The following is a 16,397-nucleotide window of genomic DNA, read 5'->3' on the forward strand; positions in this document are numbered from 1 at the left end:
TCCGGAAAAAAACGAGATCAAATCATTACATCAGTGATTTTCAGATTGGAAAATTGGAGCTCTCGAAAGATGCCCAACATTTTGCGTTGTGCGTGTTCAAGTAGTGCTTTAATAGCTGCTCAAGAGTACACCCTACTGGTAAACAAGCAACTGACTAGCAAAGGGTCTCTCTACCCGTTGGAAATATGTTAAAAGGTTTACTTAAAAGGTTGAAAGGAAACATTGTTTTGCTGTTGCGGATGTTAGTGACTTTTTCCATTGTGCATCTGTCGTAATGAAAGTACTGAATTAAACGACTGTTTCATAATCATAACAATGCAAAATGCGTGTGATCTGTACTTCTCCACCAGAGGGAAGCATATATCACAACCAGCCCCAATCCAGTCTTCCCAAATCTTTGTTATTTGTCCATTTGCCACGGTATAGTAGCATCTTATTACATGCTACTTACATCTTATTTTAAATCAAATCAAATTTTATTGGTCACATACACGTGATTAGCAGATGTTATTGCAGGTGTAGCGAAATGCTTGTGCTTCTAGCGTCGACAGTGCAGTAATATCTAACAAATTACACAACATATACCCAATACACACAAATCTAAGTAGCAATGAATTAAGACTATATACATATATGGACGAGCCTACTCATTCAAGGGTTTTTCTTTATTTTCACTATTTTCTACATTGTAGAATAATAGTGAAGACATCAACACATATGGAATCATGTAGTAACCAAAAATAAAGTTCAACAAATCATAATATACTTCAGATTTTTGATTCTTCAAAGTAGCCACCCTTTGCCTTGATGACAGTTTTGCACACTCTTGGCACCGCCCACCACTAGAGGGATATCTTCAACCACCAACTTACCATCCTGAGACAAGCCCACAAAGATCTCCGCCACGGCACAACCCAAGGGATGTTTTTTAAAGTCAGTTAATTCGGGTAGTTAATTGAAATTCAATTGATGAAATGAAAACTGACCAGTAATTTCTATGAATACATTTAAATGAATGAATTAAAGATTCAGACTTTTGTGTTTCCATGGCTGAGGCCAGGGCCACCCAAAAAATATTGGAGCCAGGTGGGTGCAGGTTGCAATGTAAAGCTTACAGAACATTGTTTAAAGGGGCTAGCCACCAAGCAACTGTTAGACCTTTTACATATTTGTGACATTTCTATTACCAATGTTTCATTGTGCAATCAAATATGTGTAATAAGAGTGTGTGTGTATGTGTATGTGTGTGTGTGTATGTGTGTGTGTGTGTGTGTGTGTGTGTGTGTGTGTGTGTGTGTGTGTGTGTGTGTGTGTGTGTGTGTGTGTGTGTGTGTGTGTGTGTGTGTGTGTGCGTGTGTGTGTGTGTGTGTGTGTGTGTGTGTGTGTGTGTGTGTGTGCAAACTCTGTAAAATGTGTTAACTAGGAATGAACAAGAATAATATTGTAGTAATGATGTGACATAGATATCTGATATCTGGACTGAACATGAGACTGTAAATCTGTGTCCCTTACCTATCCTTCATTCTTCCCTCCCTCCCTCTCTTCCTCTTTCTTTCATCCGGCCAAGGACACAATCACTGATCACAGTTTATCAGTGCTCAGATTTCAGTGTGTGTGTGTGTGTCACACTATTTTCTCCCTGCAGATTAGACAGGACAGTTTTTAATTTAGGATTCTGATCCGCTGCTATAAGACTCTAAATCCCCTGAAGGGGCCAGAGCAACACAGCCCCTGACCCCCGGTTTCTTTCTTTCTTTCACACCCACCCACCCACCCACCCACCCACACACACACACACACACACACACACACACACACACACCTAACCTCCAAGCTGACCAGAGCCTGCGTGTGTTTGTTCAGGGGGGTAAACTGAGATTGAACATCCTGAGAACAGAGAAAAATGACAAAATTCTACCCACGCTAATCCTGCATTTTAGCAAATGAAAATACCCACTCTACTCACTCACTCACCCAGGCCTGTGGCTGAGTGTCATAACGCTTGTTGGCCTCGGGGGAAAGCTGCTGTGATATCTGATGAGTTGTCCATTAGTAAGACTGAGATTAATCCTGCTGAAAAACACAAAGAAACACTACATGAAAACAAGCTCCCCTGGTCTTACAAGCAGGAGCAATTGCTGATTATCACCCTAAAGACCCCAGACTGTCTGTCTGCACAATCTATTGTCGACCTCCCTCATCCTACTCCCCTATAACTCTCTCTCCCTCTCCGTTCTCTTTGGGGCTCCTGGGTGGTGCAGTGGTCTAAGGCACTGCATTCTGGTATCATAAATAGCTGTGATTGGGAGTCCCATAGGGCAGTGCACAATTGGCCCAGTGCTGTCTGGGTTTGGCTGGTGTAGGCTGTCATTGTAAATAAGCTATTGTTTCTAAACTGACTTTCCAAGATAAATTAAATGTTTTAAATGTATTTTCTGTCACTCCCTCTCCTATGTGTGTGTATGTGTGTGTTCGGTGTTTTGAATCATCTAGTTGTGAATCTTTTGAAGTTTGGGAAGATAACATCATTGTCTAAAACTAAAAAGTTTTTTTTTTTTTGTAACTGACTTTCAAGCCCTGAGCTCATCTGCTGATTTCGGGACATGCCATCGGGGAAAACGAGCGCACCTTTGCGAAACGTCAGACGGTTACACATTAACCAATGAAACGGCAGATTTGAACGGGGGCAGAGCTGATTGAAAGCGATTTCAACCAATCAATGTTAGCACCCTCGAGAATTCTTGACCAATCACCGAACAAGTACCAAAAATAGCACCTCCTCTTGTTCAGCACCCAAAGGACGAAAGTGCGAGATTCGCCTGTGTTGTCTATTATAACCAATTCTTACTGTCCATATTTGTGTAGAAACGTACTGAACAGTTTTTTTTGTTGATGTGAGAAACCTATTTGGTGTCAAACATGCGTAAAAGCCTACGCCATCCAAGCAGGGAACCGCCGAGAAAGGAATTATCGCCGCTCATCTGAGGCCAAACTCGCATATTTTGTTTTGTCAAGTAAGGAAACAAAACAATATCACCACGACGATACCCACTAGTCAGGGACCTAAAAAACAACTACATTCGTTTTACAGTTGGAAACGTAAGTATAAATTAAGAGGTTTAGCTAGGGGGCAATCGTTGTGTTGGCTAGCTTGCTAACGTTAGCCTAGCATGGCCTATTCGCATTTAACTAGCTTACAACTGTAGCTGACGTTATCGTCACCAGTGATTGATTCTCGCATGAATGTGTGACGAATAGCAGCTAACGTTTAACCTTAGGTGGCAACGTCGTCTAAAATGTACATCACTTGTTTTCAAATGCTGTGCTTGGGCAGGGAAAAGTCATTATTTTGCCAACTATTTAGCTAAATAGCTAGCCGCTTATTTTTTTTAGGTGACACCTTTAACTAATGTCAGCTAATCTAGCTAAATGTGGCGTTTGGTTTGTTGTCCGTTTTAACGCAACCAACAAAAATCCGTTTGTGGCAGAAATAATCGAATCTGATCAAGCGTAATATTAGCACAGTTAATTACATAATCCAGTGGTTCCTAACCTTTTTCGGTTACTGTACATTTACCACCAACTGAATTCTGCTCTAGCCGAAGTATCCCCTCATGTTCTTTTTACCTGTAGTAAGCATATTGTCTCATGAGTCTTAAGTACTCCCTGTGGCTAGGCTAAGTACCCCCAGGGGTCCTAGTAGCCGGCTATATCGTTGTAGGGTTATTTTCCGTCGCCGCACACCAGAACGATGCACAACGCAGGGAGTCAAACCAACAGACTTGTCCCATTCACCTTGCCAGAAGATACTGACCCTACCGGTATACCTACTTGTTTACACTGAGCTGTACTGAGGTCGGAACACAATCATGGTTACATGACGTAGAGCACACATACAGAGTAGTGACACTAGGTGCAATGATGTTAACTTAGACAGAACCGTGTCATTTACACATCCCTATCTTTATTACTCTAGGAGACTGATAGGTATATTTATGATTTAGAATATTCATGTTTAATTTTGTCAATATTCTTAATGTACATAATGTTGTTGTTTTTTTTACATTAAAATGCTACTCATACTACAGAGCAAGCGGACAAGCTTAATATAACACCAATTTTGGCTTTGTAGCATCTACAGATGAAACATGGGGTCTCAAAGGAGGCCTGGGTAAGGCCAACTTTGATTCATTTTTTTCTCAATTATGCTTTTAGATACAGTGCTCTCCACTTATATTGGCGCCCTTGGTAAATATGAGCAAAACAGGCTTTAAAAAAATGTCTTTGCTGTTTTTCCTCTTGGTCTTTCATTCCAAATATATTCACAAAAAAATCGAACTTTTTAATTGAAGTAAAATTACAGGGAAATAATGTGAATTTATGTGAAATACATTGTTCTCAAACGTGTGCCACAATTACTGGCACCCCTAGAAATTCTTATGAGTAAAATCGAGTATATTCCCATTCATATTTCACGTTTTTAAAGTCACTTGAGGGTTTAGGAATACTTAAGTGGTATGCCATGACTTCCTGTTTCACTGGGGTATAAATATGAGGTGACATACAGGCCAAGATCATCCCTCACTATGGGAAAGACTCGAGAATACAGTAATGATGTGCGACAAAAGGTTGTTGAGCTGCACAAACCAGGAAATGGCTATGAAAAAATAGCTCAACATTTGAAAATGCCCATTTCCACTATCAGGGCAATAATTAAGAAGTTTAAAGCACCTGGAGATGTTAACAATCAGCCTGGAAGAGGACGTGTGTCTATACTGACCGCACGCACAGTGAGGAGGCTAGTTAGTGGCCAAAAAATATCCAGGGATCACAGCTGGAGAATTGCAGGATGTTAGTTGGGTCTTGGGGTCAGAAAGTCTCAAACTACGATCAGACGCCACCTACGTAACCACAAGTTGTTTGGGAGGGTTGCCATAAAAAAGCCTTGGCTGTCCTCAAACAACACTCAAGCACCTACAGTTTGCCAAACGTTAATGGGACTTTCAATGGGACCGGGTTCTATGGTCAGATGAGACCAAAATTTAGCTTTTTGGAAACAAACACAGTAGTGGATTTGGCGTAGACAGAAAGATATCCATGCAGAAAAGTACCTCACCACAACTGAAGTATGGTGGTTTATCTTCGCTGTGGGCCTGTTTTTCTTCCAAAGGACCTGGACAACTTGTTAGGATACATAATATCATGGACTCCAAGTACCAGCAGATATTAAATCAAAACCTGACTGCCTCTGCAAGGAAGCTTTAACTGGGCTTTGGTTGGATCTTCCAGCAGGACAATGAACAAAAGCACATCTCAACAGAAACACAAAAATGGTTCGCTGACCACAGAATCAAGGTTTTGCTTTGGCCATCCCAGTCCCCTGACCTGAACCCCATAGAAAACCTGAGCTGAAGAGGAGAGTCCACAAGCGTGGACCTTGGAATCTGAAGGATCTGGAGAGATTCTGTCTGGAGGAATAGTCTCATCGTAGTCCAACCTCATTACCCATTACAGGAGAAAACGGCTCTGAGTTATCTTGGCAAAGGCAGATTGCACAAAGTATTGAATGAAGGGGTGCCAATAATTGTGGCACACATATATTTGTTTTATGTTAATTTATTTGTGTAAATTATTTTACTCTAAATAAAAGTTAGATTTTTGTGAATTTTTAATGAAAGATCAAGAGCCTGTTTTGCTCATGCAGTTGAAGTCGGAAGTTTACATATACTTAGGTTGGAGTCAATAAAACTCATTTTTCAACCACTCCACACATTTCTTGTTAACAAACTATAGTATTGGAAAGTCGGTTAGGACATCTACTTTGTGCATGACACAAGTAATTTTTCCAACAATTGTTTACAGACCGATTATTTCACTTATAATTCACTGATCACAATTCCAGTGGGCCAGAAGTTTACATACACTAAGTTGACTGTGCCTTTAAACAGCTTGGAAAATTCCAGAAAATGTCATGGATTTAGAAGCGTCTGATAGGCTAATTGACATCATTTGAGTCAATTGGAGGTTCACCTGTGGATGTATTTCAAGGCCTACCTTCAAAGTCAGTGCCTCTTTGCTTGACACCATGGAAATTCAAAAGAAAGAAATCAGCCAAGGTCATAGAATATTTTTTTTTGTAGACCTCCACAAGTCTGGTTCATCCTTGGGAGCAATTTCCAAACGCCTGAAGGTACCACGTTCATTGGCACTTTGGTGTGAAAAGTGCAAATCAATCCCAGTACAACAGCAAAGGACCTTGTGAAGATGCTGGAGGAAACGGGTACAAAAGTATCTATATTCACAGTAAAACAAGTCCAATATCGACATAACCAGAAAGGCCTCTCCGCAAAGAAGAAGCCTCTGCTCCAAAACTGCCATAAAAAAAGCCAGTCTACGGTTTGCACATGTGGACAGAGATCATACTTTTTGGAGAAATGTCCTCTGGTCTGATGAAACAAAAATGGAACCATAATGACCATCGTTATGCTTGGAGGAACAAGGGTGAGGCTTGCAAGCCGAAGAACACCATCCCAACTGTGAAGCACGGGGGTGGCAGCATCATGTTGTGGGGGTGCTTTGCTGAAAAAGGGACTGGTGCACTTCACAAAATAGATGGCATCATGACAAAGGAAAATTATGTGGATATATTGAAACAACATCTCAAAACATCAGTCATGAAGTTAAAGCTTGATCACAAATGGGTCTTCCAAATGGACAATGACCCCAAGCATACTTCCAAAGTTGTGTCAAAATGGCTTAAGGACAACAATGTCAAGGTATTGGAGTGGCCATCACAAAGCCCTGACCTCAATCCTATAGAATATTTGTGGGCAGAACTGAGAAGGCGTGTGCGAGCCAGGAGGCCTACAAACCTGACTCAGTTACACCAGCTCTGTCAAGAGGAATGGGCCAAAATTCACCCAACTTATTGTCGGAAGCTTGTGGAAGGCTGCCAGAAATGTTTGACCCAAGTTAAACAATTTAAAGGCAATGCTACCAAATACTAATTGAGTGTATGTAAACTTCTGACCCACTGGGAATGTGATGAAAGAAATAAAAGCTGAAATCATTCTCTCTACTATTATTCTGACATTTTCACATTGTTAAAATAAAGTGGTGATCCTAACTGACCTAAGACAGGGAATTCTTACTAGGATTAGATGTCAGAAATGGTGAAACTGAGTTTTTACATCTATTTGCCTAAGGTGTATGTAAACTTCCGACTTCAACTATATTTACCAAGGGTGCCAATATTAGTGGAGGGCACTGTACAAATGTCAAAATATGTCAACAATCCTTCCTCCAAAAGACTATTGTATGGATTACATTTTGTGAAAGTCTCTTAAATAATTTTGTTGTCTGGGTTTCACGAGGAGTCACTCGTAGGGAGAAGACGGACCAGGAGAGTAGGGCTGTGAATTGCCAGGGACCTCACGATATGATCATGATACTTTAGTGCATTTTTATTTTATATATATTTTTTTCAACATTTATTGCGATTCATGATTTTACTCTGAACAAAACTATAAACGCAACATTTTGAAGATTTTATACTGAGTTACAGTTCATGTAAGGAAATTGATAATTTAAAAAATTCAATATGCCCAATCTATGGATTTCACATGACTGGGATACAGATATGCAACTGTTGGTCATAGAATACCGCAAAGTATGGGCGTGGATCAGAAAACCGGTCAGTGTCTTGTGCTACCACTGTTTGCCTCATGCAACGTGACACATCTCATTTGCATAGTGTTGATCAGGCTGATTGTGGCCTGTGGAATATCGTCCCACTCTTCAATGGCTGTGCAAAGATTGCTGGATATTGGCGGGAACTGGGACATGCTGTCGTACATGTCAATCCAGAGCACCACAAACATTCTCAATGGGTGACATGTCTGCTGAGTATGCAGGCCATGGAAGAACTGGGACATTTTCACATTCCAGGAGTTGTGTTCAGATCCTTGTGACATGGTTGTGCATTATCATGCTGAAACATGAGGTGATGGTGGTGGGTGAATGGCATGACAATGGGCCTCAGGTTCTCGTCATGGCATCTCTGTGGCCATCGAAGGTGAGCAATTTCCCACTGATCCCGCAGGGGAAGAAGCTGGATGCATTTCACTACACCCGCAGTAACATCTGCTAAATATGTGGCCAATAAAATAAGATTTGATGTGAAGGACCTGGGCTGGCGTGGTGACACGTGGTCTGCGGTTCTGAGGCCGGTTGGACGTACTGCCCAATTCCCTAAACTGCGTGATCATTACACAGGTGCGCCTTGTGCTGGTGACAAAAGGCCACCAAAATGTGCAGTTGTGTCACAACATAATGCCACAGATGTCTCAAGTTGAGGAAGTGGGCATTTGGCATGCTGACTGCAGGAATGTCCACCGGAGGTGTTGCCAGAGAATTTTATGTTAATTTCTGTACCATAGGTTTAATCAGTTTCTTGATATGCCACACCTGTCAGGTTATTGGATAATCTTAGTAGAGGAGAAATGCTTACAGGGATGTAAACAAATTTGAGCAAAATAATATTTTTGTGCGTATGGCACACTTCTGGATCTTTTGTTTCGGCTCATGAAACATGGGACCAACATTACATGTTGAGTTTTCTTTTTTTTAACTAGATCTCTTTCTCCCATCACTGAGGGATTGAGGGAAGTGGAGTGTGAGGCTGAGTGGTTCAGTACAGGGGCGTGTTCAGATGGTGTGACAGGTTTGCTTCTGTGCATCTCCTTGCCCCAATCGTCACCCACGAAGCGTCGTTACCTATTGCTCCACAAAAGCCTTTTAAAGCCTTTGCATAGCAAAGGAAACAACTACTTCAAGTTTTCAGAGTGGGTGACGTCACTGATTTAAATGCTACTAGCGCTCACTGCTAACTGGCTAGCCATTTCACAGCGGTTACATCTACACAAAAATATTTTGGAACAAGACTTTGTATTTCTTATTGGATAGGTAACAATTCTTGTTTTCTCCCCTGGTCCTGGAGAGCTACAGTTTCAGCAGGCTTTAGTTCCAGCCCAGCACTAACAGGTGTGATTTTAAACTAATCAATTCATCAAGATCTCTGTTAGCTATATCAGGTATGCTGGGATGTCGATCTGAATGGACTGGATAGGTTTCCACCCATTTTGAGGGCAAGCTGAACCAATTGTCTTAATGCTTACAAATCCAATCAACCTACCTAATGATTATCATATGTTTGTTACATTTATCCAGTGTTTTTTTGTTTAGTTGCTACGGTTTGAGTAGTTGATTTGGGACAGCTACGTCCGCTACAGTTCTATGTCAAATAAAATGTTCAATGTGGCACTGTCATAGGATGCCACCTTTCCAACAAGTTAATCAAATGTCTGCACTGCTAGAGCTGCCCCGGTCAACAGTAAGTGCTGTTATTGTGAAGTGGAAAAGTCTAGGAGCAAAAACGTCTCACCCACGAAGTGGTAGGCCACACAAGCTCACAGAACGGGACCGGCGAGTGCTGGAGCGCGTAGCTCCTAAAAATCGCCTGTCCTCGGTTATAACACTCCCGACCAAGTTCCAAACTGCCTCTGGAAGCAACGTCAGCATATGAACCGCCAAAGAACACAAGCCTAAGATCACCATGCGCAATCCAAAGTTTTGGCTGGGGTGGTGTAAAGCTCGCCGCCATTGGCCTCTGGAGCAGTGGGAAGTGATGAACCACGCTTTACCATCTGGCAGTCCGACAATCGAATCTGGGTTTGGCGGATGCCAGGAAAACGCTACCCGCCCCAATGCGTAGTGCCAACTCTAAAGTTTGGTGAAGGAGGAATAATGTTCTGGGGCTGTTTCATGGTTCAGGCTTGGCCCCTTGGTTCCAGTGAAGGGTAATCTTAACGCTACAGCATACAATGACATTCTTTGTGGCAACAGTTTGGGGAAGGCCCTTTCCTATTTCAGCTTGACAATGCACTTGTGCACAAAGGAAGCTCCATCCATACAGAAATGGTTTGTCGAGATTGGTGTGGAAGAACTTGAATGGCCTGCACAGAGCCCTGACCTCAACCTCATCGAACACCTTTGGGATGAATCGGAATGCCGACTGCGAGCCAGGCCTAATAGCCCAACATCAGCACCCGAACTCACTAATGCTCTTGTTGAATTGAAGCAAGTCTCCACAGCAATGTTCCAACATCTAGTTGAAAGCCTTCCCAGAAGAGTAGAGGCTGTTATAGCAGCAAACGGGGGACCAACTCCCATATTAATACCTATAATTTTGGAATGAGATGTTCGACGAGCAGGTGTCCACATACTTTTGGTCATGTAGTGTAATTAGCACGTTATCGCAGGTGCAGTGAAATGCATATGTTTCTAGCGCCGACAGTGCAGTGTTTACCTACCAATACACATATCCCCAAAAATGCTTTCTTAAGAAATATCCGAAAGAGCAATCTCCAGAAATGATCAAATGACAACCCTGTTTGTAAACCTTTTAAATATCAATCTCAACTGTATCTTTTCCAGTCATGAAGACATGACTGTCTCATGGTGGGGTATGAAAAAGTCACTTTCTGAGCACTTATACAATGGGGAAATATTTATGGAAGGTTTTGATCAAATCAAAAGGGGTTCTGTCAAATGATTGAATTCAAATAGTTTGTAATGTCACATGCACAAGTACAGAGAAATTCCTTTCTTGCAAGCCTAATGGAATCCTCTAAATGGATCTGTGAACAGTTGGAAAAGTGACATGTGTGTGACCACAGAGCTGTACTCTGTGCTCATTAGAGTTATGTAATCACTGGCCTCCACTTCCCTCTGCAGAGCCAGTGGTTCTTGACAACCACGTGTGGCTGTGGGAGATCTGAGTCCTGGTTTCGGCTTGTGGTTTTAAGTTGGGTGACATCAGTTTCGAGGGTTGAGTGGTCGAGAGTCTGTGGTTTCGTCCCTGAGCTGGGGTGTATGTGTCTCAATAACACCTATGTCTGTGTGTGTGTGTGTGTGTAGCAGTCCATCCAAATGCCACTGGAGAATAAAGGGGATACTAAGAAGGAAGCTGGAGCTTTGTGATTTTGAGAGAGTGTGTGAGGTAGCTGAATGAAGCCTAGACTGCATGTTTGGTTGCTAGGCAACAGTAGTGAGTTTGTTTTATTTTAGAGTTGTACTGCCTAACATGACAGACGTTCTGTACAAACACACACACACACATTGATATAGACCCAGTCGGTATTAGATAGAATATCGCTGCCCACCTGTGGGGGAAAACAACCTGTGGTTACCTAGGTTACCCCATTGGCTAGTAGCCAATTGAGTGAATGCTACCAACAACACAAACAGACTGTACAGCTACAAGTAGTGAGTGGAGTTACAAACGGACTGTACTAAACAAGTTAAATGTCTTGCATGTGAGAATGTTTCCCACACACAGAGCTACGTGTAGCCTACTTAGACACCGTGTTCCCACATTCCCATGCCTAACAGCCTGAAGCCACAGGGCTCTTCTCACAGGCTCTATTTCCTTACCTGGGAGCATTGTGAAACAGAAGTCAGGATTTTTGACCTGGCTACATGTACAGTACCAGTCCAAGGTTTGGACATGCCTACTCATTCAAGGGTTTTTCTTTATTTTTACTATTCATTGTAGAATAATAGTGCAGACATCAAAACTTTGAAATAATAAACATGAATAATTAAACAAACAAAAGAAACTTGAATGAGTAGGTGTGTCCAAACTTTTAACTGGCGCTGTTCATTGAACAACACAGCAGCTTTTCGGCATAACAAAAATTGTACGTCTAAGTTGGCTCCTTTTTAAATGGGGCTCAATTGGAAATAATGTTTGTTTTGTCCAATTTGTGGGCGTAGTTGGTGAATTCATTATTACGTGGATATCGACTTTGAGTATAGGGACGAAGGGGTAGCCTAGTCTTAGAAGAGAAGGAGTGATGGGGGGCTCGTAGAGGGACAGGGGGATAGTTGGGGGAGTGATGGGGAATAGGGCGCTAGTAGGAGGGGTAGGGGGCTAGTAGGAGGGGTAGGGGGCTAGTAGGAGGGGTAGGGGGCTAGTAGGAGGGGTAGGAGGAGGGGTAGGGGGCTAGTAGTAGGAGGGGTAGGGGGCTAGTAGTAGGAGGGGTAGGGGGCTAGTAGTAGGAGTGGTAGGGGGCTAGTAGTAGGAGTGGTAGGGGGCTAGTAGTAGGAGTGGTAGGGGGCTAGTAGTAGGAGTGGTAGGGGGCTAGTAGTAGGAGTGGTAGGGGGCTAGTAGTAGGAGTGGTAGGGGGCTAGTAGTAGGAGTGGTAGGGGGCTAGTAGTAGGAGTGGTAGGGGGCTAGTAGTAGGAGTGGTAGGGGGCTAGTAGTAGGAGTGGTAGGGGGCTAGTAGTAGGAGTGGTAGGGGGCTAGTAGTAGGAGTGATAGGGGGCTAGTAGTAGGAGTGATAGGGGGCTAGTAGAGGTATGAATGGAGTGTCTTTCCCACCTTGAGCTTGAAACCCAAACCACACACTATTAATAGACTGTGTTTTTACAGAGCATCATGACTTGTGTGCTCCCCACTGGCTCTCACCCACCCGCACGCACACACACACTCTCATTCTTCCGAGGCCAGCTGGGGAGTCATTCTTTGTGCCTACCAACCTTTTTTGGGGCACATGCCTGTCGTGCAGTGTGTGTGTTCACAATTTATGGCTGGTCGATATGGCATATAAATCTTTTTTTCAAACTTAATATCTCAGTTTTATTTTTGTCTATAAGCTTTATTGCACAGTTTTTAAAGGTCAATAGACCTGCATTTTCAAGCAGTTAGCAATCTAATGAATTCAGGGCTTGTGTAATTATACCTAGGCTACATATAGGCCTTCCACAACCATAAGACCCACTAATAATTGTATCAAAATGCGTTTCCCTGTTTTTTTGTAATCAATGATCTGGCTTTCAAGTCTCTCTGAAAATGGCCTTTTTGTTACAACTTTAGCCAGAACCATGCATAATTCAATAATAATGACCAACGTCTTATAGCAGGCATTTAGAAAATCAACAAATATCTCATAAACAATCTCCAGCACAAGCCCATGTTCTAGTGAGTAGCCAACTAATCTTTATTTCAAGTCGAGTCAACTTGGATCTATTTGCAAGCTAACAAGGCAAAACAGTTGAACTGTTATGAACAGCATGCTAGCCTGTCCACTTTATTGATTTCAACATCTAAGCAAATGCATATTTTTATATTCATTGCAAATGTATAAAACACAAACTAGAAAGCCAGAAAATAAGTCTATGGCTATAATCCTGCTGGCGATACTTGGCACTGCACTGCCGCGCTCGACAATCGTAGAATACTTTTCCCAGAACCAACGTTCATGGATACTCCAGTGTTAGTAGGGTCTGCTCTGCGCTAACATTCTCATCCTATTACAGTAAAATAATATCTTTGTTTCATTGTCTACATGACCTATTCTGATGGACCAAACCTCAAATGCAAATACCGAGATGAAACGGCTTTTCAGAGAAGAAGAAGTGATCTTTTATCTCTGTTATGAGTGGCAGGGGAAGTGGCTTGGCGTGTGTGAGAATGGGAAGGTACACACAGCACAGGACGAACGAATGAGACGAGTCAAAAAATACAAAAATGCTCCATGAAAAACACTTTTTTTTCTTGTGATACAGGCATTTGGAATTTTGTGCTAAAACAAAAATGAGATTTAATCAAATTAATTCAATACAGTGCCTTCAGAAAGTGTTCAGCCTGAATTTAAAATGATTAAATAGATTTTTTTCTCTCACCCCTCTATACACAATACCCAATAATGACAAAGTGAAAACTTGTATTTTGTTTATTTTTTTAATAAAATACTTAAATCTAATTTACATAAGTATGCACACCCTTGAGTCAATACTTTGTAGAAGTATCTTTGGCAGTGATTACAGCTGTGAGTCTTTCTGGGTAAATCTTTAAGAGCTTTCCACCCCAAAAAATATTTTCAAAATTCTTCAAGCTCTGTCAAATTGCTTGTTGATCATTGCTAAACAACCATTTTCAGGTATTGCTATAGAATTTCTAGTAGATTTAAGTCTAAACTGTAACTCGGCCACTCGGAAACATTCACTGTCTTCTTGGTAAGCAACTCCAGTGTTGACTAGCTAGCCCCACATCTTTTTCTGTTGGGTTTATCGGCAGTTGACGTCCAACTTTCTGATGCGTTGCCACCACCTACTGTACTAGAGTGCCCCCACCTCCCACCTGTGTACAGGAGTCCTAGCATACAAATTGACCAATAGAAGTATAAAGAGGGGTTCCTGCAGATGCAGGAATGTCCACAAGCAGGAATGCTCCAAATTGCAGTCCTCAGTTGCATCTTTCTCAAGCAGATCATGCAAGCCCAGTAGTGTGTAATTTAAACCCACAGTTTGGGGTGTTCAAGGCGTGTGGGCATTCCTGCTAGCACCCAGTGTTCGCTAATGCCTGCCGAACACCTACGCTGGCCGTCGTTAACAGAACTGCGGGAAAACAGTGCCCGGCAGGCGGGGGGCGAAGTGCACAGTCTACAAGTGTGCTAGCTAGCTACGTGTCTTGCCTGCTGTGTACCGGAGTTCTTGCATCCACATGCCGCTCCAGAGCCAGTTCTCTTCTTCCTTTGCTTGTAGTTCAGGTTTTCACTATTTAATCACACGTTTGTTTAAAAAAACAAAAAAGCATGTAAAAATACAAAATGTTATGGTTTATGCATTGCTGTAGACTTAAGAGCGGTCTTCTGATATGTTTTGAGGTCTCAAACCAATCAAACACATCTTTGGGGTGGGGGGTGTAGTTGCCCTTTTATTCAATTGTGCACCTTCCAGGAGAATGTTGTTAGGCTAGATGTATTTTTGTACGATGTAGGCTACATGTAATGGCAGAATGCCCTGTGATTTGATACAAATTATCATGATATCATTCTGCCAGGGAGGGCCTACTTTGCAGTCGGTTTTTGGGAAAGCAATTAGAAATTGTTTTTCAATCAGCGCATGATAACCGAGTTGTGTATTACAAAGATTCAACCAAGACTTCAGACCAAACTTTTTGAATACCTTGTCTGCATACCCATTGTTGCACACCCAAATCGTGATGATAATAATAAAATAGGGAACCAAAAACTAACATGACCAGCTGAAAAACATTTCAGTGGCACCCTAGCCACCATTGGCCTATTGAAGTATGACTGCGTTTATAACGTAGCTTTATGTATGTTTTCTCTCCTGTCAGCAGTTTGTAGGTATGGGGGCGTTCCTGGACAAGCCTAAGACAGAGAAGCATACGGCCCATGGTGAGGGCAATGGGCTGCATTACGGCCTGAGCTCCATGCAGGGCTGGCGGGTGGAGATGGAGGATGCCCACACTGCCATGGTGGGCCTGCCCCACGGCCTCACCGACTGGTCCTTCTTCGCTGTCTACGACGGGCATGCCGGCTCCCGCGTTGCCAATTACTGCTCCGCCCACCTACTGGAGCACATCCTATCAGGGGGGGCGGAGTTCACCCCGGGGACGGGCTCAGTGGAGGGTGTAAAGGATGGGATCCGCACGGGCTTCCTGAAGATCGACGAATACATGCGCAGCTTCACGGACCTGCGACAAGGGCTGGACCGCAGCGGCTCCACGGCGGTGGGTGTGCTGCTAAGCCCTTTCCACCTCTACTTCATAAACTGTGGCGACTCCCGGGCCGTGCTGAGCCGAGATGGACGAGTTGGATTCTCTACACAGGTACAATATATTACACTAGATTAGGGATGCAAATTAGGGATGCAAGCTATGATCCCTTATTGATGTCAGTCTAGATGAAGGGGAGGAGACTGGTTAAAGAAGGATTTTTCAGCCTTGAGACAATTGAGACATGGATTGTGTATGTGTGCCATTGAGGGTGAATGGGTGAAACAAAAGATTTAAGTGCCTTTGAACGGGGTATGGTAGTAGGTGCCAGGCGCACCGGTTTGTGTCGAGTCTTTTTTAACCAAAATATCACAGATTAGACAAACATTTTCACCTGCCCCTTTAAGTGTGGGAGGTCACCGAGGTTGCGCAACTCGTCATGTTTGTGCCTGTGGAATTGAGAATCTGACTAGCATCCGCATTGCTTCTCTTCCTTTGCAGTTGAAACTCAAATGTAGAAAGACAACCCAGCATGTGAAACATCTATTTTTTGTTTAAATAACCAAGGAAGGACTAAGCCTCACTTCAGTAGACTTTAGTTTCAAGTAAATTAGACCAACTTTTATACCTGTTCATAGCGCTTTAAAAAATATATTTTTTTCACCCACCTTCACACAGCCCCCAGCCAGGCATTGTTGCATAAATCGTAGTTCTTTGACTTAGTGGGATTAATTTACTAGCTATGATGCTAAACAGCAGAAATCATTTTTAAAAAGCTAGTGCAGCATTTATTTTACATTAAATGGGTTCA

The 16,397-nt window shown here is 42.6% G+C and overlaps 1 protein-coding gene across 6 annotated transcripts in view; it reads left to right on the forward strand.

The window, feature by feature from the left end:
• The first annotated feature begins 2,759 nt into the window (after positions 1-2,759).
• Positions 2,760-16,397, forward strand: part of LOC109870151 (protein phosphatase 1B) — a 30,947-nt gene continuing 17,309 nt past the window's right edge. The window contains exons 1-2 of one of the 6 annotated variants that reach the window (XM_020460511.2): positions 2,760-3,099; positions 15,206-15,700. In XM_020460511.2, coding sequence (XP_020316100.1) covers positions 15,218-15,700 — 483 coding nt within the window. In that variant the 5' untranslated portion in view covers positions 2,760-3,099; positions 15,206-15,217. The remainder of the gene's footprint in view (positions 3,100-15,205; positions 15,701-16,397) is intronic. The other 5 variants (XM_020460512.2, XM_031805259.1, XM_031805260.1 and 2 more) reach the window with 5 other exon arrangements.

The sequence above is a fragment of the Oncorhynchus kisutch genome, linkage group LG25 (genome assembly GCF_002021735.2).
Source record: "Oncorhynchus kisutch isolate 150728-3 linkage group LG25, Okis_V2, whole genome shotgun sequence".
In the NCBI taxonomy this organism is placed as follows: domain Eukaryota; kingdom Metazoa; phylum Chordata; class Actinopteri; order Salmoniformes; family Salmonidae; genus Oncorhynchus; species Oncorhynchus kisutch.